Here is a 25,325-nt window from a genome sequence, read left to right as displayed (position 1 = left end):
TTCACGGCCCTACGGTCCCTACGCACCATCTGTGACGAGAACAGCTTTCATACAGCATAGCAACGGTGGACGGTGTGCGAAACTGTGTGGAGACTGTGGGCGAATACTCCAGTTCGTTTGAATGTCGGCGAGGGCCAAGAGAAGGTGATGGACTTTCTTGCCTGTTGTTCAACAAAGCACTAGAAGTTGCAAGAATGCCGGACAGCAATCCTGTAAAGATGGTGTTGATTCAGTGTTATCTGTTTATCTTCTCTTGTCTTGTCTTGTCTTAGCACATGCACAGCCAGTATTGAAAAGCATCCTGGAAATGTCGGTTGTATTCCCGAGCATTTTCTTGTCTGCATTAATATTTGCAGCATATCATAAATATGACACAAGTATTAAAACGGCCAGGCCCACCGTGCAGGCTTGAATTTGGGAGAAAATCCAGAACTCCCCGGCAATCAGATTATTTAGTAATAAATAACATGATCAACGAAGAGTTTTGAATCTACGAAAGGAAGAAACGGGACAGCCGTACCAACCGTTTCACATTCAGGGGAAAAGATGATTGACGAATCATTGGGAGTGGCTTTGCTAAGAAGATTAATCACTTCATGGGTCCTCGACGTCTTGGGATGGGACACAGTTTTTAGTCTAGTGCCCTGGCTTATATGTACACTGATAGGCAAAAGTATTCGCATAAATTCAGATAGATTACTATGAAAGCATGACGAATACTTATGTATATCAGTGTACATATAGGCCTAGGTTTAAGCGCCATTACTCGCTCTCTGGAACGAGACAAAGAAATAGAAACAAAAGCGATGAAAATCAAGCGAAAACTCAAGACGTTAAAATTATACCAAATTTTTACTTACAACATCTCCATATTTTCCGTGCTTGGAAGCGTTTTTTTCGTCAAAACACAATGTATTAAAATTGCTTACCACAGTTTCGCGAAAAGTGAATTAGGAGTGAAAATGAAGAAACGAAAGAAAAAATCATCAGGAAAGTCGATTTTCGTTTACCTCCCTTCATTCAAAGGAAAAGAGGAATCATTCAAAGATTTTTTCACCACAAACTACGAAACATTCTCCATCGACCAGAAAATTGCATGATTTCGTCTCATCAAACAAAAAGTACGAACCCTGCACAGAAGCAAATAACTCTAGAAGCTTTTTCAATAATGTATTTATATTGGAAAATGTCCTCTGCAGAACACAGGGACATGACATTCCTACTAATTTTTGTATATACAGTCAAACCTCCATGAGTCGATATTGAAGGGACCATCGACTCATGGAAATATCGAGGAGTAGAATAGAACATCCTTGGAAAGCTGTTTGAAGGGACCATCACAGTAACCCAGAAATATTTTTTTAATATGGCATAATTTGCTTCCATGAGTCGATATCGAGTCATGGAACATCGACTCATGGAGGTTTGACTGTATCAGCAACATTTGCCAGTAGTAATTTTTTAGAACCCAGAATCATTATACAATGTGTTGCAGTAGCAAATGAATGTTTCAACTTCGGTACGGTACGGTTCACAGTACTTCTTAACTTTACTTTTGTACTTTTGTAAAATACTTGAGACAACGCAAAACAAAGTCTCAAAAAATAGGATAGATAATAAAAAAAGATCGTTGAGGAATGGTAAAGACACTATATATAGTGTCTTTAAGGACATAGATGGAGGAGTACCACGATGGCAGTCAATAATGCACCGAACCTCCCACGGGTCAACCCCACACCTCCCGCACTCCTCTCCCACCAACATTCGAATGCATCGAACAGCATCGAACAAAAGCTAAATATTCAAATTACTAACCTGTTCACAGCATATTTATTCACTTCCCGTGATAATGAACATGTTTATCCAAAGAGTTTTATGTATTTCAGCTTGAATAATATCATAAATCAGCAATTTCGTGCCGATTTATTAGCCGTTCGCGATTTGGTGGGTTCATCACTGCACTTCACTTCTTCTCAAAGGGCACTGAAAAAATCAAGTTTTAACTCACTTCTCCGCACATGAGCAGCCCGAAATGTTGATGGAATGCAAATCAAACATCACTTTTCGAAATCAGCCACTTGTTTGAACCGAAAACTTAATATAAACTGCTATTTTTGCCCGAAAAAAACCATTAAAAACTGATCACGGAGCGAATGTAAACAACGGCACCGGCAGCAGCAAACTAATAACTAGGGTGGTTCAAAAAATAATTTTGCTCCGCCACGCTCAGTCGATTATGATTTATAATTTGGGTGTCATCCGATGGTTTGGGCTGGTTTGAACAGAGGCTTACCGTGCACAGGTCGTTGCAGGTTTGTATGACAGTTGATATGGCGAGGTTGAATTTTACATTATTCTGATTGTGGCGCTCCGTCATTGGGCGCTGGCGAGGGGGGAGACCATATGAATGGATAAAATATTCAAGAGCTTTAACTCTGTAGACAATGCATATTGAATGGTCGTTCCAATAGTTAGAAGTCGATTTCAATCGAGGTTGCGTGTCTTTAGCATGATAATTAGGCTTCTCAGAAGGCATCAGTGTGGCAACAGAAATGTGTGCTTCAACAAAATAGCCAAAATTTGTCTGTGATATCTATTGCACCAGGAGCAGATACTTTATACAAAAAGTGTGACATGGGGGTGAGCGGGGTATAAAATGATTTTTTTTTGCGTTACGTAATCAATGGATCTTTCCTGCGGTGCGATTTTCGTTCAGTGAAGTCTTTAGAATGTTGCTTTCAGCTATGTGGGTTCTCTTTTCGCCAGCGTTCGAGGAGGCGCTGTAGCCAGTGTAATGAAAGGTTTTGTTTCCCATACTAGTTTTCATACAAACTTGAACCGGCTTGTGCTCAACCAGTTTTTGTTCAATTCGATTTTTGGAGGACACTCGGAGCATGGGACGGAATCGAGTGAGCGTGTTGGAGCTGGGTCGTTTTTGAACCACCCTACTTATATTTTATGTTTTTTATAAATACGATACCAATACTACTACAGTATATGACAGTTTTTATTGTACCAATACTTTCAAAGCTTTGTTTTGGTACTCAACCCACCTTCACCTTAAGGAATGGCATTGCTGGCAGAAGATCAATATTTAAACACACATAATGGGCGAGGCCGTGTGAACAAAAGAAAATCACGCGAATCTTGAAAGGTTTATATACAACTGTTTAGGTGAAAGAGTTTTCATGTGAAACAGAATCTGGTGAGCTTAGAAAAAATAGTTACAAGACATGTTCACTACATAATAAAAATATAGCAATACCTATTGAATGACAAAAGAAGTCATAGGATCAAATGAGTAAACGATATTGATGCCCTTTCTTAATATATAGAGCAATGTTATTGTTTGAAAACTAGTAGGTACTAGAGTGTATTGCACACCTGGAAAATGTGTTTGATTGTTGCAAATAGTCGATATCGATACGAATAATTATATGAAGTTAAATTATGGGATTATTTATCAACAATTAGTAAAACTTGTTTGATCTCACCGAACATCTGCATGAGGCCCTTTTGTGTTCCAGAATCTACACGATGCAGCAACATCTAGCTTTAAACAAGAAACATTATGGCTTGATCATCCGATCCTTAAAAAAATCATTTTTTTTTTACGAAAAAAGTGAGAAAACATTAAATTATAAAAGCAACCAAACTGGTGAACATTTTCAAAATCTTCTCACGGCACTACCTCTCTCTCTGCGCCGCTCAAACATTCTAATAGCACTGCAGAATTGGTCCAAAGTCACGGTTATTTCGGTACCGTGATCCCATATGCGTTTTGACAGATGACACTGTATCACGCTGGAATCACACTGTTTGTACACTATTTAATTTATCGCATTGTATTTAAGGATAAGTGGAATAGCAGTTCAAAATATGAAATCTATGTTGTGTGATCATGAAATAAAATTAAGTCAAAGCGTACTCACCTTTTATTTTTCCAGGAAGGTACTTACCACCGCACATTTACTTACTGCCCATGTCCAAAGAATCGAAAACCCGGGAAAATATTTGCTGCGCGCTCGATGTGTAGACCCAAATACTTCCGCCCTTCGGTTTGCTGAACAACAAGCGATAGCAATGCGAGGAGGTTCTTCTTGCGAGACAGGATTCTGTTGTCACCGGCTTCATAACTTCAGCCACAACCACTTTCCGTATTCGTCGTCGTAACTACCGTTGTGATCGTTATGATGACTCCAGTAGTGGCACTGCTTGTAAGGTTGAGCTTGCTGACCAGCTAGTATGGCTGCATCCTTCCGAATTTCCACCATTTCAAAAATTGAATTGTCGAACTAAATTTAAATTATCGAAAAACAAAGGGCAAAAATGACGCGTGAAGAAATTTTTGCGACCAATTTCTTTCGTGAGCTACTTTGATCTTCTTGATTCAGTGTTATCTGTTTAGATGTCTTCTTCTTCTTCTTATTGGCATTACATCCCCACACTGGGACAGAGCCGCCTCGCAGCTTAGTGTTCATTAAGCACTTCCACAGTTATTAACTGCGAGGTTTCTAAGCCAGGTTACCATGTTTGCATTCGTATATCATGAGGCTAGCACGATGATACTTTTATGCCCAGGGAAGTCGAGACAATTTCCAATCCGAAAATTGCTTTGACCGGCACCGGGAATCGAACCCAGCCACCCTCAGCATGGTCTTGCTTTGTAGCCGTTTAGTAGCTGTTTAGATGTAAACTAATTAAATGAATTGACTATTTTGGCATTATTGCTAGAATTGAAAATAGTTCGTTATGTGAGATCACCAGCACTTGTACATTATAGAACAGTGCTAGTCTCAAGCAAACATCTGTAGATTTCCCTAAGCAAGAACTGCTAATATGGTCAATAAGTAGTAACTACGGGGTAAATCAAGCACTAAAGCTCGTCATAAATTCCTGATTGCAGTAACACGGTCTTCTTCCGTAGTAGTGTTAACTTCGCTTTTTGATGTAGGCGGCCAGACAGTTGATTCATGGCGCGGAAACAGTCCTTCGATTATTGTCCTTAGCTCTTTTGGGCAACTTTCTGACGGTTTCATTGGGCTACCAATCATTGCCATAGTGATCTTATATGCATCTCCCCATGAGTTTGCCATTCAAGTAGCCTTGTTGAGCCTGATTCCTGAGAGCAGCTCATGTTTATCCACGAAATATAGGTCTACGATCTTCTCTTTAAATATCGTTGTAGGCTCTCTCTATCCTACTTCCTGCACGAATACAGCTGCGACGGAGTTCGGCAATCGTCCTATTCCACCAGTAGATTGGACGGTAAGCATGCCATTGCTGTACCTTTCTTGCCATAATTACATCAAAGGCTCAAGTTAATACTGCAAACAACTCACCGGGATTGCGCTGGAATCAAACTGCTTTCTCAAACATACCCTTGTCAAAGACCTTGTTGTGGCCACTTGATAATGTAAGTGATGAACTTATTTAATTAGACAAAAAATCATTAAAATAAAGATTTTTAAAAATACTCGTTTATGTACTCGACGATGTACTCAATATATGACACAAGTAGGAAATATACGCTGGGCTGGACACATTTCTAGTGTGCCGCTTAAAAAAAACTAGTTCGCTCCTAATGTAATTGGTTGAACAAGTAATTTAATCATGAAGACAGATGATGCTCAGAGTTGTAACGAGTGTGACACTATTCGCTATTCGCTATTCGCTGAACAGCTTTAATTATATTTATAACCCTCGTCTCCCTCCTCTTCAGAAAGTGGTGATGCCCTTTGCAACATGTACATTTCTCCATTCAGTAGTCTGATCTTTTGCATGGAATTCCCTCATAACTCTACTAGAGGCAGGTCAACAAGACTAGACCGTTTAAAGCCATTTAGGTTTATGTGAGGAAACTGGGAAAAAACATACAAAAGCTTCAAATAACCACATTTTACTCGCTTCATAACTTTTTTCTCCCACCATGTACAACTTTGACCCCATAGACACTATTTTTTGTTTTTTTTTTCGAGATCTTTCAACTAAGATATGGGTCATCTGTGTACATCGATGGCTCAAAACCGCCCATTCTCCTTTCAGGTGGAAAAAATCCACGTACTTTTTCAGGTGGAAACAACGTGCATATTTTTTTGCGTGTACATAACCCAATACAGCATTGTATAAATCTTACCAAATTTTCCATAAGAATTTACTGCGCTGTCGTACACGGAGAAACACGTTTATTTATTAATTTAAATGAGTAAATCCAAAATGGGTAAATTTTTTAGCAGAGAGAAAGAGATAGCAGAGTACACATTAATGAGTAAACGATTTTTACCGGCTACTCATACGTACGTACACATATTCCTATATTTTTGGTACCCTTGTGTGGCGACAAAGTCGATTTTCTGCTGTAGGCAGTCCATTGAAAGTTGTATCATTTACGCTTTGCTGAAATTTTCGGAGGAATTTGATAAATGTATCGCGCTGCTGCCTAGGTAAGAATCATCAACTTTCCTGAAAATTTATTTTTACTTATCACCGGGATTGTTACTAGTTTAAATCACCGGAAAAATGGTTAATGAAAAAAAAAATACGGTCAACCTCTCAGTGTGACCTATTTGGATATCGATATATTATTTATGATGTTAACATAAAAGTATGATGTTCTGTGTTATCTGGATATCTTCCTGGGAATCGCCACTTTAATATTGTGCTGATGTCAAGCACGTAACTAAGATAGAATGAAGAGTATTTTATAGGGTAAAAGTCCCAGTTCCGGTATTTTCTTTAATTTATGTCACTTGTTGCGAATCCCATTGTTTTCATATGGGACTCGGAACTTTAGGAACAGTACCACAACTATTGATACAAAGTAGTGAAACAAGGGTATTTTAGTGTTATTTCAACAGTTTTAATTCAATTCTTAACCAATTTTCTTTTATTTCGTGCAGGTGACAGGTCAACAAATTGGAAATTTATATGGATTACTGCGTTTAATACGTAGATTGTGTAATAACGACACTACCACAACTATAGGAACACCCTACGACTTGCGTAACTTTTACTCTAGTCACTTGAATCACACTTCAGCGAATTCATGTTTTCATCTTCGACGTTTCATCGTTTTCTTTTTCCTGAAACGGTGTACAGTCAATGATAAGAACAAGGATAAGAATGCTGTGCTGTCTGGTGTTAAGATGTCGAGCGGATGAATTGTTTTCTACCAGTACTCGCTTATTATATGAAGTTCGCAACGGGGAATCTGCAAAAGGATACAATATCGCTTCAATAAAACATAGATCCTTTGGGAGCAGACGTTTCCAAACTTTTCAAATATGCGTTTAGAATTTTTCCTATCAACTAATTAGCTGAATTATTATTAAGTTAGATAAATGTTAAACTGTTGGTCACACATTTAGAATGTGGTGTGTTGTTGGATATTTCAATCGATGTCTTCTTGTTTAAAACCTGGGGAGATTACAAAGTCGTTTCACATAATGAGCATTCATCATGTTTTTATAGTAGTCAAGAGTGCTTTTGACCATCCGTGAAGGTAGCAAAATCAATTGCAATCAAACCACTGCAATCCACACCTTAAGAACCCATGGCTTATGAGAACATCATCTACCCTTGCTCTTACAGCGGCTTTATTCACTCGTGAAATCAAGGAGTGCAACAAGTTTCGTTTGAAGGAAGTAGACATATAGGCTTCATTATATCGCAGTATTATGAAAAGCTCTTCAAAATACCAGGAATTTCTAATAAACGTTGAATACAGTTCTTGCCGGTGTATGAGCAGCAATTTGAGCATTCTACCTTTGAGCGATTCCAAGCAACAGCATCAAAATTTAAGAAAATTTTTAATTCATGATTTTCTATTGAGTTGAAACTTTGCACAGTTTTTCAATTTCATCTAAATCGTCATTTTTCGATATCAAATCTTCATATTGAGTCACGACTAACTTTTCAAAAGGGTGTATGTGAAAATGGTTCAAAAATATTTAAAAAGCTGCACAGCAAAAACGGAATGTTCGATTGTTATGATTTTTTCAGCAAAGTTAGACAACTAAATGGTGATTCTTAAGAAAATGTGCACAGTAAAAAAAATTTTTTGCCTTTAAAAATATCATTTTGTCACAAAACTCAAATATCTCAAAACCCTATCTTTTTCGAACGTAATTTTTTAGGGAAAACGGTCCATTATATTAGCTATCTACCATAAAAATTTGGTGATGGTAAACTAATAAACAAAAAAGTTATGACATTTCAAACATTTCACAATTTTCACATATAGTAAACAAAAAAAAATTTCCGTGTATTTTTTTTTCAAGAATCGCAGTTTGATGCTGATTTTATTGTTAAGGGCCTTGCGTGAGTTAAACAAGTTGTTTGTGTGATATTCCATATTTATGTATTCATCGATATTATGTATATTATATGTATAAATATTATATGTATAAATAAATAAAAATGAATTAATATTATCCTAAGTATTAAATTAAATGTGGCAGTTACACAATGTTGTTATAGAAACTCTAAGAGTTTTGGGTTTGAATTTTGGTATGGGTTATGATATCAGGAAAACAGTTTATTAATACTTATTTTTTATTTTTTTATTCAAATTTTTAAAATATCGAACACTTTTGAATTATTATCAGCACAGTTTGAGTATAGTTTTGCTTTAATTTTATTTTCCGACAATGGAATGAAACAGTGAAATTTTGGGTTCCTTGGATCGTTTTCGCGTTATTAAATTGCTCGCTGAGCTCTGAAGCCTTTATTTCGTACTCTTCAGTAGTAGTAAAACAAAATGATAATTTGGTTAAATCTTTTCTTTTCTACGATTTGCCCAATCAAAAGTTCTTTCGCAGTTTTAATTGGATGCTCACGTTCTTTGGCTAAACTTGCTCTTGTGGTCATGCGCTTTATTGTTCCTCCAATAGCATCACAAGGACCTTTGCCATGTGATGTAGCAAAAAATGCCATTCTGCATCAATTCCGTACATTGATTTAAATTGACATAGGCTCGAAAATTCTTACGATTTTTGTACTGCGACGCTGCTCCATCAGACATGAAATATATCTTTTTGACTTCTTTATGCTTATCAACGCGTAAAAGTTAATCATTTTTCAATGAACAAGTTTACGGATACTGAATCGTGTCTTAAATCTTCGGAAATTATAATAAAACTTAAGTGTTCAATTTGCGTACTTCCATTAAAATAAATAACGAATGGATGAATTGTAGCTTGTTGTACGTTCCAGTGATGGGACTGAACTTCATCTTGCAATACAAAGCTGTAATTTTCAGAAAAATCACAAATGACTAAAAATTCACCATTTTGTAATGTATTTTTCGTATTTTTTAAAAAGCTGGATTGTTCTGTTTTAATGAAATCGTGAGGGATTAAACTTTCTAATTTCAAGCAAAAATATGACACAAACTCATCTACAGGTTTTACAATAGTTTCTATGTCACACCTATCCGTGGTCACCCATTGCTCAAATGATAACTGATCAATATATTTTTCTTCAAACTCAGCGAATAAAGTATTTTCCATGTATTTCTATTGGTTTTGAACTCATCAATGGCATCCTGAATAGACCACGAACTTGGCAGCATCGACAAAATCAATAATTTTTCTTTCCTTGTCGTGGCTGCATTCGAGAACCTTTCCTTCATATTTATAATTACCTCATCGTAGTCTGTATTTTCCACATCATCAGGTCCTAATTTGAAGAGGTTTCTTCGTACAGCTTCGTTTATTTCACGGTATTTTTCTCCGGGTAATAAACGTAGTCCATCTTACTCCATGTAATCAGAGTCACTTTTATCCCAGCTATGCCCTCGTTAAAGCGTTCGATGTTGACCTTTTGGATACACTCATCTTCCGATTGATTTGTTGAAACAGATTTCGCTGATGGTACGGTGGCAAGGCTCTCAGCACTTAATACTTCTGGTAATTCCTCAGTTGTTGTCGATACATCTGGCAATTCCTCAGTTGCTGTCGTTTTCGAACTTCCTGCGCTCTGCTCAACCGATGATATACAGATTGCTCTTTTGTCAACGTTTAGACGGCAGGACGTGCAAATGCGTAAATTTGTATTCAATGTGGACATTGGAGCATAACCAGTCGCTTTCAGTTTATCTATGGTGCTTTCGGTGAGATTTCGTAACTCTTTTGAACACTTTTTTCCATCAAACGGCCTACAAGAGTTGAGGAAGCGGCTACTCATGTTGTTCGTAATATTTCAATAAACAAAATCACTTTTAAGTTTTTACTGACTAGTTTGGTGTCATTTGCTTGACTGAAGAAAAAATTACTATAAGATCTTTAACAACCTTAGTAGTAGTAATTTTTTGCTTTTCGTGAAGCATTGTCATGGTATGTACCTATCATGCATTTGTTGTTGTTGAAGATACCCGTTTCCTCCCGATCATAAAGTCTATTCTCTAAGAGGTATATTTTTGCAGGTAAACTATAGACGTACACGTGTATATAAATCTTTGATTTTGCAGCATTAATAACATTTCTGATATGTTTCTATCAACGTTATTATCAACAGGTTTCAACACTATTAAAAGAATTTTCGCCAGTCACGTGCAATGAAAATTATGACACTATCAATACTTTTGATCACAACACTGGATCGTGTCTAAGTTTCTTATAGATGCTATGAATAATTAAATCAAAATATCATGAAAACAACTTGTTTAAATCACGTCCCTTAACAATAAAATCTGCATCAAACTGCAATTCTCGAAATAACTTACACAGAAAAAAAATTTTTTTACTAAGTGTGAAAATTGTGAAATGTTTGAAATGTCATAACTTTTTTGTTTATTAGTTTACCATCACCAAATTTTTATGGTAGATAGCTAATATAATGGACCGTTTTTCCTAAAAAATTACGTTCGAAAAAAGATAGGGTTTTGAGATATTTGAGTTTTTGTGACAAAAAGATATTTTTAAAGGCAAAAAATTTTTTTTACTGTGCACATTTTCTTAAGAATCACCATTTAGTTGTCTAACTTTGCTGAAAAAATCATAACAATCGAACATTCCGTTTTGCTGTGCAGCTTTTTAAATATTTTTTAACCATTTTCACATACACCCTTTTGAAAAGTTAGTCGTGACTCAATATGAAGATTTGATATCGAAAAATGACGATTTAGATGAAATTGAAAACTGTGCAGAGTTTCAAATATTTTCGAAATGGTCGCTCAGGATCGACTGACATGCCCCCGTGGAATGCCTCCTTTAGGAAGTGGTTTCGTTCTTCGTTGTATGCTGTTCCGAGCAACATTTTCTGCTATAATTATCGTTTCTGGGTTGTCAATTATTTCATTCCTGCATAGGGCTTGTTCGCATAGGATTTGCATTCAGTAAAAGTGTAGTCTGGAATGTGCGTGACTGGGCCACTGGGAAAAGTTATCAACATCATAGCTGTGATGTATCGATACATGCACTGCGTAGAAATACAAATTTATGTAGGCCTAATCACGAGGAATGTTATTATTAGACATTCTATTCCTAATTCTACCCATTCAGCGCTCTTGAGGTATTTTTTTTTTTCATCAGTTTTCATTGGGGTAAAAACGAAATTAAGACTTTTCTTCAATTGATGCTTGATTCATCTGTCAGTTTCAGTGCAAAATTTAACATTGAAAAATATGCCCATATGGCCTAAAATGATGGCCTAAAAAATGGCCTGAATAGGTGGAAATAATAAATATCAATCTTCTTTTTGAGTCTCCAGTTAGCCTTGCAAGTAAAGGCGTAGGATTGTCAATCCGGAGATGGCGAGTTCGTTTTTCGGTCCGGTCTAGGATGTTTCCGGGTGGAAAACATTCTTGGCTCCCTGGGCATAGTGTATTCGTTGTACTTGCTACACAAGATACATACTTATGCAATGGCGGGCATATAAAAGCTTTCATACTGAGGAAATGCTAATAGAATACTTATTTGAAAAGCAGGCCAAGTTCCAGTTGGAATGTAGAGCCATTGGAGAAGAAGAATCTCTTTTTGGTAAACGTTAGAGATTTGCTGGATTTATTATCTTATTGCGGTGTGATACCAATTTCGCTTAGTTTCTTGCAAAAGCAGACAGTGAATCATATAAGTTGGTAAACTTACTCATACTCAATGGTTTTATCTAGTCACTGAAATAAGCGGAATGAAAAATCATATCAAACAATTAAATAAATATAAAATTATCTGAGATCCGTTTTCCATCAACAATCAGGTTCAACCATTTGCATTTGCACAACAATTTTTACTTGAAACAAATCTTCTTAGCTTACACTATGCATAGCTAAACGAACAGGAAATTGAATTACCAAAAAAAATGATCTAATCAAAACTTCAATCCAGTTCATCTTCCGGCTCCAGTAGTATTACCACCCGTATACCTAAAGCTCGCAGTCAAACGAAAACCAGCATGTTGTCAACAGACAAATGATAATAACGAAAATGCGAAAACAAAAATCATGCTGCTCCTCGAGCCAAACGTTTTCTACCACGTTGTTCAATTCGAGGAAGGGATGAACCAACAAAATGGTAATCATGTTATTATATAAGGTAAATGCGTCCAAATCCGAACGTAGTTCAACAAAGTTAATTGAATATGTTTCATCTCTTAAAATTGGCATTTCATCTCACATTTAGGACAATGCGAATGCGAATGCGAATGGAAGTTTGTTACTCATTATGGATCTGTAAAGCGTGGTGCAGGTGAAAGACAGTAGAAGAATGCGAATATTTAATGCATTTAGTGCATCAGGCATTGGGAAAGCCATGTATCGTCCGAATCGCGAAAAAAGAAAATGCGGTATGAAAACACTGGTAGCTTTTATTTTTGATGGAACACTTTTTAATCAGGGGTAGAGGTCCCAAAACGCATAGCCCTTTCCCCCATGCAAAACAACTTTGAGAGGTTCGTAGCAAAACTAAACCTAAAATTATGTAGGTTAGGCGAAAAAAGTTTCAAATTAATCGAAAGGAAGATAGGAAAAACCGAAGTTTTCCACATTTTGATGAAACATTTTGGTGAGGTAAAACGACCTAGTGGGACTAATCTACAATGTACTACGCGTCTCCACGCACTTTCCATACCAGAAATCTGATCCGCCGACGCGTGGTGCGTTGTCCCCTAAGAGCTGCTGGCTAAAAGGCGTTTTACCTCATGAGTTTTCCGACAACAAAATATCACCACTTTCTGAAAAGGGTTAATATTATGAATACGGTTGACATTTTCTACAATTAGAAGATGGCATCAGCTAGCTATATTGTTCAATTGTTGCATGACGTAAAAATACCCACAGGCAAGACATTAAAGCAGATTTTGCTTAGCTAGGGAATATTGCCCAGCCCCCCTACCCCCACCCAGTGGCATAGTTGCACGCTGTGAATATACTGCATAAGTGTTTGTTATTCGAAAACGTACCTTCTTTTTGGACTTCATAGACTCCAGCTGCCGATCCGTGTGTTCGCCAATGGAACGACTTCCCCACAGCTCTCGGCCCATCAACGAGTAGCACACGATCATGATGAGCATTGGGATGCCGTAAGTCAGGATGAGGAACACCAAGTTGTATCTAGAAATGAAGAAAAAAAATATCAAAATAGAAGACTGTTTTTATAGTGAGCGTTCATTTGGCAACACACACACAAAATACAAAATTTGTGCTAACCATGATTTAAATTACGTTCTTTTCAGCCGAATACATCAAAATCTTTTAATTTGATGGAGATTTCATCCGAAACAATGTAGTTTCGAAGTGTTTATCAATAATCAAACATATCAGTTATTATATGGTCCAAGAATTTTCAAGAAAAGCCAATATTACAAGAAAACAATTTTATTCCAAAGGAGTGTATTTCCATTTAAAATGAACGACGCTGGGCAATATGCATTTGATGGAGCAATTTCAATGTTACTACAAGAATAGAAATGTTCTTATTGAATGTAGGTATTTGCCAAATCCATACATTTTTGCCATTATGGTTTCTTAATAAAATATAGTTACGCGTGAACCTTTCCGATCAACCAGCAAGGTCAGCATAACCGCCCTTGCTAAGACATCATCGCGCCACCGAGCAGTTTTGGCAGGAGTTCGACCCCGTTGGCCAGGTATTGCAGCGTAGACAGATTTAATTAATAAATAGGGTTTGATCAGCAAACGGACAGTCAGTCTTTATTCGGACTAGGAAGTGTTAGTTACAATTAGATTTTAAGTAGTGAAACCGTATTAATGTAATTAATAGTGGATAAAGTTATTTTTTTATAAGAAACATTCCGTGAGGCGCAGCCGTACGGAACTGACTGGAGTGAATCATTGTGATAAAAAAGTGGAATAGTTACGATTAATAACCGTGATTGAAGTGATTCCGAGGAAAGTATTCCAAAATACTTGAAACATCCGAAGCACAACAGGGAAGCTTTATCATCAAAGTGAACCGCCGAGGACTCGAGGATCCCCCCGCAGTGAACACTTGGACAACCAACATCGTCCAGCCGGGACTACGCACAACGACAGCATAAAATCGTGAGTAATTTTATTTAATTATTCTCATTCAGTGCAAATCAACCGCAAAGCGGGCTCCAGTGTGTGATATTTTCATAAACATTCACGTCGTTAGTTTGTACTACCAGATAGGCAAACTAAGAGAGAAGCGAATCAACACTTTACGTGGGCTTCTTGGCAAGTAAGAGAGAAGCGAATCAACACTTTTTAGTGGGCTCCTTGACTACTTCACAAACAAAGATTTTTCTTTGTCCCTTACATAGGGACACGGCAGGTATTTCCGTCCATCGTCGTAGGGGCTAAAACCAACGAAAGCAACGTACATTTGCTAGAACTCCACTATAGCAGAACGTTTCTCCTGAGCTTACGATTTGGTACGTATGAGTTTTACAAAAAAGCGTCTCTTTTATTGGTTTTCGAGACTATGACGAACAGACGAACATACCTGCCGTGTCCCTACGCATTTGACTGTGGTTTTCAGTGGTTTAATTTGATGCCAAAAACCAAGTCAGCGTTAAAAGAAGCACGAGCGCTGCTCAAAAAATTAAATTACCGACAGTAGCTCAGACTCAGAAGCTTCCAGTTTAGATTCTGGTGAATTCTCTCATATCCCAGTTGAAGAGACCCCAGATATCTGCTCTCTAACTTTAGAAAACATAACGATGGACCCCACTTAAGTGGTGGAGTTCAATGGGATTGTATAAACTCGTCTTATGACAGGTGAAAACATTCCACTAAAAAGCTCAAAATAATTTTCTTATCAAAATAACGATGGAACAGATTTTCGCCCAGATGAGTAATGATGCAACAGTTAATGGAATGGCAAAAACCAGCCAAACGTCGCTGCAACGCCGCACCAAATGGAGGAACGATGGAAGACTTTTTTAAGCTTCCTGATCCAATTAAAGTCATCCCAAAATTCGATGGTAGCCGAAAGCAGTTGACTGCTTGGCTCACAACGGTGGAAAATACTTTAGAAATTTTTAAACCCATAGTAACACCAAATCAGTTTGCCATCTATGTGTCTACTGTAATACACAAAATAGAAGACAAAATAGAAGAAAGACATAATTTGTCTTGCGGGAAACCCTCAGACATTCGAGGAAATCCAAGAAATTTTAACCAACGCTCTTGGCGACAGGCAGGAGCAAACATTTTACAAGACCCAACTTTGGCAAAACAAAATGATGGACACCATGTCCATCCATAAATACTATTCAAGGTGTAAGGAGATTACGCAAAATATTAAGACTTTGGCTAAGGAGAATCAGAATTACAAAGATAACTGGGATGCGATCAACGCATTTATTTAGGAAGATGCCCTAGCTGCATTTCTTGCCGGGTTGAAAGAGCCGTACTTTTGTTACGCTCAGGCCGCTTGCCCAGAGGACATGGAAGCAGCCTATGCTTTTGTTTGTAAATTTAGATCCAAAGAGGCAAGCGTTTCCAATATTGAACAACTTCCAGCAAGAAATAGGCAGAAACACAAGAATTTCAGAAACGATGAGAAAAAAGAACGAAAATTTGAATATAATGAATCAGCTCAACCTATGGATATAGGTTCAACCAGACCGAAATTGACTCTCAATAAGAAACAATTATATAATACTGATATCGCGGAACCAGATAAATCCTCAGAATCAGAGTCAGAAGACGAAAACATTGACATAAATTTTTGCTGGACTCTGGACTCTCCTATTTGGGTAGTCCCAAAGAAGAAAGATGCCTTCGGAAAACAGAAAATTAGAGTCGTCATCGACAGAAAGCTGAATGATAAAACGATTAGTGATAAATTTCCAATACCGCAAATTGAAGAAATATTAGACAGCCTAGGAAAGTCCATCTACTTTACCACTTTAGATCTGAAATCAGGTTTCCACCAGATTGAAATGGATCCAGCACACCAACCTAAAACGACATTTTCCACCAGTTTAGGTCATTTTGAATTTACTAGGATGCCGAATACTTTGCGAATACATAGGAACTATCTGTTTCGTATATCTAGATGACATTATAATAATCGGAAAATACTTGAAAACCCACTTGGAAAATCTTTCAAAAATTCTAAATAGACTAGCATCATTCATTTTGAAAATCCAATTGGAAAAATGCGAGTTCATGCGCAGAGAAAATAAATTTCTAGGTAACGTTATCTCTGAGGACGATATTAAGCCTGATCCGGAAAAAATACAAAAGATTTTAGATTGGAAACTTCCTCAAACACCAAAACAAATTAAGCAATTTTTAGGGTTATCAGGATATTACAGACGATTCGTCAAAGATTATTCAAAGCTCACTAAGCCTATGACAAAGTTTTTAAAAAAGAATCAGACTGTTAACACTGATGACACTGATTACCAAACTTCTTTTGAAAAATTGAAACACATTATTGCGTCCGACCAAATCACGGCGTACCCGGACTTTAAACTGCCTTTTATTCTAACAACAGATGCTAGTAATTATGCTATTGGCGCTGTTTTATCCCAAATTCCAAAGAAAATGTGGAAAGACCAATCGCATTCACAAGCAGAACTCTAACCAAAAGTGAAATCAACTACAGCACCATAGAAAAAGCAGCACTTGCCATTGTATGGGGAGTGAACAAGTTCAACGCATTTCTTCAAAAACTGCAACAAAAATTCTTGGATTCTGAACTGGAGAATGGCATTAGAAAACTATGACTTTACTTTCAAATACAAACAAAGTAAAACAAACGTCGTCGCCGACGCTTTGAGCAGAAAATTAGAAGACAATTTAGAAATAAATTTCAATAACATACTTCCCCCCATTCCAGAAGATTAACCACAGGATAACCAAAGCATCCCATCCAACTCGGAAGAAGCTGATGTTGATACTATCCATTCAGCGGAAACATCTGATGACAACTTCATCCACTGCACGGAGCGGACTATAAACTACTATAAAAATCAAATTATTTTCAGGATCTCCCGAATCTGTACTGTCATTACTGAAACCCCTTTTGAACATTTTCGACGAATAATAATATGCAGACAAAACTTCGTCGAAAATGCCATTACAGATATTTTGAGGAAATACCATAATGGAAAACAATACACTATCCAGGCACCCGAGAATCTACTACCAACAATTCAGGAATCTTACAGAAAAAACTTCAACGAGACCGGACACTTCATAATTACACAATTATAAGTTGAAGACGTTACAAACAAAAAACGACAAGACGCCATAATCAATAAAGAACACGAACGTGCTCATCGTGGTGTGAACGAAGTAGAAAACCAAATTAAACGTAGTTATTTTTTCCCTAAAATGACCTCGAAAATCAAAATAGTAACTAAAACTGGTAAAATTTGCAACACCCACAAGTATGAAAGGAAGCCTTATAACATAAAGCTTTTTCCGAGACCAATTTGCGACAGACCCTTCGATAGAATACATATGGACACCTTCCAAATAGACAAACACAATTTTCTATCCTTTGTAGACTAATTTTCCAAACACGCTCAAATGATCCCAATTTAGACGAAAAACTTGATCGACGTTAAGAACGCCCTTGCACAATATTTTACATCGTTCGGCATACCCAGACAAATCATTACGGATCACGAAACTACTCTCAGATCCATTGATCTCAAAAACTATTTAGACCATTTGCACATAGAATTGAAATACGCATCATGCTCTGTATCAAACGGACAAGTAGAGAAAACCCACTCAACAATTATTGAAATAGTAAACCTCAACAAATACTAATTTCCAGATCTTAGTACTACGGCTATCGTTCTGTTAGCCATTTCCCTTCATAATTCTTCAGTTCATTCAGTTACTAAGCTTACCCCAAATGAAATAATATTCAGTAATAACAATATTGGAGAGCCAAATTCAATTCGTAATAATTCAGAAGAACTATTTGAAAAAGCTAAAGCTAACTTAGAGAAAGGTAAACAAGTTCAAATTAATTTACTTACTTACTTATGGATCCTGTATACCTCCGGTGGGCCGAATTTGAAATATCTCCATCCTGAGCGTTGCCCGGCTATCGCTTTAACCTGTTGCCAGGTTAGATTTCGGTCGACTTCTTTTATTTCTTTATTGAGGCTTCGCCGCCATGAGCCTCTGGGTCTGCCTCTGCTGCGATGTCCCGCTGGGTTCCAGTCTAATGCTTGTTTACAGATTTCGTTTCCGCCCCTACGTAGAGTGTGGCCGACCCAGCCCCACTTTCGATCCCGAATTTCTGTTGCTATCGGCCTCTGGTGACAACGACGATGAAGCTCGTTGTTTGAGATCCAGTTTTGAGGCCACCAGGCCCGAATTATATACCACAGGCATCTGTTGATGAACACCTGCAGCCGTTGAGTGTTCTCCACTGATACACACTATGTTTCGCTAGCGTATAACAGCACAGATTTCACGTTAGAGTTGAAAATTCGTATTTTGGTGCGTTCACTTATCTGCCTGTTTTTCCAGATATTTCTTAAACTCGCAAAGGCAGCCCTTGCTTTCTTTATCCGTGCGCCTATGTCGATCTTGGTACCGCCGTCTGACGCCATTTGGCTACCAAGATATTGGAAGCTTTCAACATTCTCCACTGGTTGCCCGGCTACTGTGAAACTGGAAGGAGTCACCGTGTTTACATCCAACGATTTGGTTTTGTTGACGTTGATGACTAAACCTGCCGAGGAGGAGCGCTCGGCAAGGTCGTTGAGCTTACTCTGCATATCAGAGCGCCGTTGTGCGAGGAATGCAACGTCATCCGCCAATTCGAAGTCGTTTAGGTGCTCCATGGTTATAGGATGTCATAACAGCCCGCGGTTTGGTTCACGGTCAATCGCATCTACCAGAATCTCATCGATTACGATGAGGTACAGTAACGGTGATAGAATACATCCTTGCCTCACACCAACTACGACCCGGATAGAGTCGGACAGGACCCCATTGTGCAGCACTCTACACGAAAAGGCCTCGATGAGGCCGATGATTTTCTCAGGAACCGCCTTGCGTCTCAGAGCGCCCCACATATTCTCGTGATTGAGACGGTCGAAAGCTTTTTCGTAGTCAATGAAGTAAAGGGACTCTTGGAATTCGTTGACCTGCTCCATAATGATGCGGAGCGTAACAATATGGTCCACACAGGATCTTCCGGCACGGAATACGGCTTGCTGCCGCCGGAGAGTCGCATCGATCTTCTCCTGAATCTGGGCTAGGATAATTTTACTCAGAACTTTGAGAACGGTACACAGCAACATAATGCCTCGCCAGTTATCGCATACAGTCAGGTCACCATTTTTGGGTACCTTCACTGAGATACCTTGCATCCAGTCGACCGGGAAAGTTGCGGTGTCCCAGATATTACGAAATAAACGATGCAGTAGTTGAGCGGAAGCCATGGGGTCAGCTTTGAGCATCTCTGCTGATATGCGATCGACCCCTGGGGCTTTATTCGATTTCATGCTTTGGATGGCTGTTTGAATCTCTAGCAGTGATGGAGCTTCGGTATTGACGCGAGTTATACGTCGGATCCTAGGCAGATCATGCCGAGGTGGTGATGGCCTGGCTGGCACTTGAAAAAGTTGTTCGAAGTGCTCGAACCAGCGTTTCAGCTGGTCAGTTGGGTCGGTCAATAACTGATCATTCGCGTCTTTCACAGGCATCGTTGCATTCATCTTCGCCCCGCTTAAGCGTCGTGAGATATCGTAGAGGAGGCGAATGTCCCGGGTTGCGGCGGCTCTCTCTTCTTCGTCGGCCAGAGAGTCTGACCACGCTCGCTTGTCCTGTCGACATGAGCGATTTACTTCCTTCTCAAGAGCCGCGTATCGTTGACGGGCTAAGACTTTGGCTCCTCTGGTTTTCGATCGCTCTATCGCGGCTTTGGCTTCTCTTCGCTTCTTTATCTTCCTCAAGGTCTCATCGGTGATCCATTGTTTTCTCTGGGTGCGTAGTTCGCCCAGATTGTTCTCGCTGGTGGCGATGAAGGCATTCTTGATGGCGGTCCATTGGTCTTGGTCGATTTGATTTTCTGTATAGACGTCACGGGAGACCCACATGACCTTGTGAACCGGAAGAGCGATCCGCCGATCACCATGTCGTTATTACCACAAAATTCTGCGAACAGCTTTCCGTTTTCGCTCATTTCTCCAAGACCATGGCGTCCCATAATGCGCTCATGGTTCGAGTTGTCGGATCTGATCTTCCCATTGAAGTCGCCCAAACAGATCTTGATATCATCCTTCGGAATTCTATCTACGACGGCATTGAGTTGACTGTAGAAGTTCTCTTTGTCTTGCAGATCGGCAACATCGGTTGGCGCATAACATTGGATTATAGTAAGGTTTCGGACCCGTGTTCTAAATCTGGCAACGATTATCCTTTCACTTATAGGTTCCCACTTCATAAGCGCAGAGTGTGCCTGAGCGCTTAGTAGGAAGCCAACTCCGCGATGCCGGGGAGCGTGTTCACCTCGTAAACCAGAGTATAGCAGAACTTGTCCCGACGGCGTTCTGTGTTCTCCAAAGTTTGGCCAACGGACTTCACTCAGTCCCAGGATCTCAAGCTTCATGCGGCGTGCCTCATTGGCAAGTGGTGCCCTGCTGGGCTAGGATTAAAACGTTCCATGTTCCTATTCGTGTCCGTTGTTTCGCGCTAAGAGTCGTCGCCGTCAAATCAGTCCGTATTCTTCCATTATCGGATTCTCGAATAAGTTGAGTTCAAATCAATAGGAACCAGAATAGGGAAGATCCACCAGAAATTTCAGAAAACCGAGATGTATTTTTGATTCCAAATATTAGAAAGAAATTGGATTCTAGAGCAAAAGCCACGACAGGACACGATATAAAGGAAAAACTTTTAAAAATAACAGAAACGTGAAAAGACATAAAAGTAAAATCGAGCGTATTAGGAAATAAAACTCATAATCCGATTCTTCTTTTTCTGATTTCGTTAAAAAGTAAAAATGTACACGAAGTACTATTACTATTACGAAAGTACGAAAGTACGAAATACTATTTTCGATTATTTCGAATGCGAATTATCAGCACTTGGAAATCAAAAATTTAAATCATGATCCTCTTTTATTGCTACTTGTTCGAAATTGTTATATTCAAACAGGCATTGTTAAATTGATACATCCGAAAAATTTGACTGTGTTAGAAGAAAACGAATTTATTCTTAAATATCTCAAGGAAAATAGATAGAACCCTTCCAATGTCGAATTTAATTGCGCGGAAAAGTAGGCTACTAGACAACTTATATCAGCTAAAACCCCTGCAGAAAACTCGCGGACAGAAGAGATGGGACTTCGCCGGGACAGCTTGGAAGTGGATCGCAGGTAGTCCAGACGCAGAGGACTTGCGAATCATTAACAACACCTTCAACGAGTTAATCAACGAGACCAACAAGCAACAAGCAATTCAACCATGTTATAAACGAAAGGATTACGAAAATCTCGGACACAGTGAATATATTGATCGATCATCATACAACTTTGAACACCATACTACTGAAGGACGCAATAATCTTACTTCTATCCATGGATGCGAGTGGATGGATGGTGTCGTGTGTCCCATCTACAAAAAGGGCGATAAGCTGGATTGTAGCAACTACCGCGCAATTACATTGCTGAACGCCGCCTACAAGGTACTCTCCCAAATTTTATGCCGTCGACTAGCACCAACTGCAAGGGAGTTCGTGGAGCAGTACCAGGCGGGTTTTATGGGCGAACGCTCCACCACGGACCAGGTGTTCGCCATTCGCCAAGTACTGCAGAAATGCCGCGAATACAACGTGCCCACACATCATCTATTCATCGACTTCAAAGCCGCATATGATACAATCGATCGGGACCAGCTATGGCAGCTAATGCACGAACACGGTTTTCCGGATAAACTGACACGGTTGATCAAAGCGACGATGGATCGGGTGATGTGCGTAGTTCGAGCATTCTCGAGTCCCTTCGAAACCCGCAGAGGGTTACGGCAAGGTGATGGTCTTTCGTGTTTGCTATTCAACATCGCTTTGGAAGGGGTAATACGAAGAGCAGGGATTAACACGAGTGGTACAATTTTCAATAAGTCCGTCCAGCTATTTGGTTTCGCCGACGACATAGATATTATGGCACGTAACTTTGAGAAGATGGAGGAAGCCTACATCAGACTGAAGAGGGAAGCTAAGCGGATCGGACTAGTCATCAACACGTCGAAGACGAAGTACATGATAGGAAGAGGTTCAAGAGAAGACAATGTGAGCCACCCACCGCGAGTTTGCATCGGTGGTGACGAAATCGAGGTGGTAGAAGAATTTGTGTACTTGGGCTCACTGGTGACTGCCGAAAATGACACCAGCAGAGAAATTCGGAGACGCATAGTGGCTGGAAATCGTACGTACTTTGGACTCCGCAAGACGCTCCGATCGAATAGAGTTCGCCGCCGTACCAAACTGACAATCTACAAAACGCTAATTAGACCGGTAGTCCTCTACGGACACGAGACCTGGACGATGCTCGTGGAGGACCAACGCGCACTTGGAGTTTTCGAAAGGAAAGTGCTGCGTACCATCTATGGTGGGGTGCAGATGGCGGACGGTACGTGGAGGAGGCGAATGAACCACGAATTGCATCAGCTGTTGGGAGAACCATCCGTCGTTCACACCGCGAAAATCGGACGACTGCGATGGGCCGGGCACGTAGCCAGAATGTCGGACAGTAACCCGGTGAAAATGGTTCTCGACAACGATCCGACAGGCACAAGAAGGCGAGGTGCGCAGCGGGCAAGGTGGATCGATCAGGAGGAAGATGACTTGCGGACCCTCCGTAGACTGCGTGGTTGGCGACGTGTAGCCACTGCTGGTATCATAGACCGAGCCGAATGGAGAAGACTCTTATATACCGCACAGGCCACTTCAGCCTTAGTCTGATTAAATAATAATAATCTTTTCAGCCGAATACATCCATGTATTTATTTACGCGGTTGTAATTAACTTCCACAGCATGTTGAATACGCTAATCCGACAAATATAGGACTGGGCCAGTGAGCATTGCCAGAAAATTAATTTGTGTGGGGTGGGGGGGGGGGGGGGGGCGGTGTTTGTTTTGAATTGCATTCGATGGAGCAATTTCAATGTTACTACAAGAAAAGAAATTTTCTTAATGAATGTAGGTATTTGCCAGAACCATACATTTTTGCCATTATGGTTTCTAAATAAAATATATATCCAATTGCAATGAAAGCAATACAGCATTGCATAAGATAATCGTAACATGAAATTTATACTTTTTATGTCAAATGCTAATATACATGATTAGAAATTTTTGATAGCCTGTATAAGGTCAATTCGTGATTTTCATTAAAGAAATAACTTTTTTTTTCGATAATATTATTACTTCGATTCTTGGTTTCAAAAGAGGTTCCAATATTTAATAATATGTTGATAATTTAGTCTTGTTATTGTCATTCACAAAAATATACAAACTTTGAGACATGCATCGATCTTCTTATGGTCAGCACATACAGAGTATTTTCCAAGTCTTGAAAACTGCAATCTTGCAGAACTGCAACACGCAATGCATTATTCTGCAGTAACTTGTCTCCAACACCCAAATACGTATTGCATTGCAATGATATTGAAATATTCATTAACATTCAGAGACGCTTTGATGTTTTGTCAATACCTTTAATGAAACTAGATAAGAGCAAAGTGCTTTTTGGAAGATGTTGCATGTGCTACATGGGCATGCCATCATTGTTGTTCGACAATCAAGCAGTGTTTTGGACTCTGTTACCGGAATTGTCGGTTACTTGAGTACACTCTTCAATACGTACCTACGCGTGGATGCATTGCCATTAAATTCTTGAATTGAATTTTATTATCGTTTAAAGCAAACAGATTCAAAAATGAAAATTCGATGCGTCTCAATCTGCTTGTTTATTGTTTTGCTGATGAGTCTAAAAAATCACCAATCGGTCTTGGCCACTTTAGTGCTTTGACCAACCCTAAGAAATATATTCTTCAAAAATAGTCGATCAGCTAAAAGCAGTATAAAAGCATACACACTTAAAATAATTCGCCGAATTCGGAAAAATTTAACCGAAATCTCAACAGCAGAACTGTTCGGTAAATAATTTTACTGATTTTCGGTGATTTTGACAGTTGAACAATGAAAAAAAAAATACAAAAAATCTGTAAAATAATTACCGAACAGATCTGCTGTTGAGATTTCGGTAAAATTTACCGATAACTGTGAAATGAGTTAAGTGTGTAAGGGATACATCTTTTGTTGGAACTAATAAAACCCTCGAAAATTACTTTATTTTCGGAGTCAAAATTGGTCAAAGCCGGTACAGTTACCCTACGCAATATTTAAGTAAAATAATGTAAATTTACGGGGGCGTATGCGTAGGATTGCCAATCCGGAGATGGCGAGTTCGATTCTCGGTCCGGTCTAGGATGTTTTCGGGTGACTCTCTGAGCGCAGTGTATCCATTGTACTTGTACATTTTTTCATTAAAATTAAAGCTTTATAAATGCTGCGAAGCCACAGAATAATGAGGCCTTTTCAACATGTCGATTATGCTATTTTCCATCCTATCATGAATTAAATATCCATAGCCTTTCGTCGCAGCAAGTGATACAATGTGCCAACAACTGGTTCAATATTTCATCGCATAAATCTATAAATCTGTGATGGTCGCCAATGTCCCCATGGCCATAAATTGTGCTCTTGTTCCCAGCCACCATAGCCGGCGGGTGCAATCGCTAGCATTAATTCTAACGATTTACCAGTCGTCACATTCCTGCTGACATCTCCTACCTTCTCCGCGACAACCAACGTACTGTTATTGTGACACAATGTGCACATTAGGGTGGTTTAAAAAAT

The 25,325-nt window shown here is 39.0% G+C and overlaps 1 protein-coding gene across 4 annotated transcripts in view; it reads right to left on the bottom strand.

The window, feature by feature from the left end:
• The window catches only part of LOC134227912 (tachykinin-like peptides receptor 86C), a 421,610-nt gene that overhangs the window by 95,529 nt on the left and 300,756 nt on the right, over positions 1-25,325 (bottom strand). For all 4 annotated transcript variants that reach the window (XM_062709627.1, XM_062709634.1, XM_062709621.1 and 1 more), the window contains one exon: positions 13,396-13,546. In XM_062709627.1, coding sequence (XP_062565611.1) covers positions 13,396-13,546 — 151 coding nt within the window. The remainder of the gene's footprint in view (positions 1-13,395; positions 13,547-25,325) is intronic.

The sequence above is a fragment of the Armigeres subalbatus genome, chromosome 1 (assembly GCF_024139115.2).
Source record: "Armigeres subalbatus isolate Guangzhou_Male chromosome 1, GZ_Asu_2, whole genome shotgun sequence".
Lineage (NCBI taxonomy): Eukaryota > Metazoa > Arthropoda > Insecta > Diptera > Culicidae > Armigeres > Armigeres subalbatus.
The sequence above is the reverse complement of the archived record's forward strand: the minus strand, read 5'-3'. Positions and strand labels throughout refer to the sequence as shown.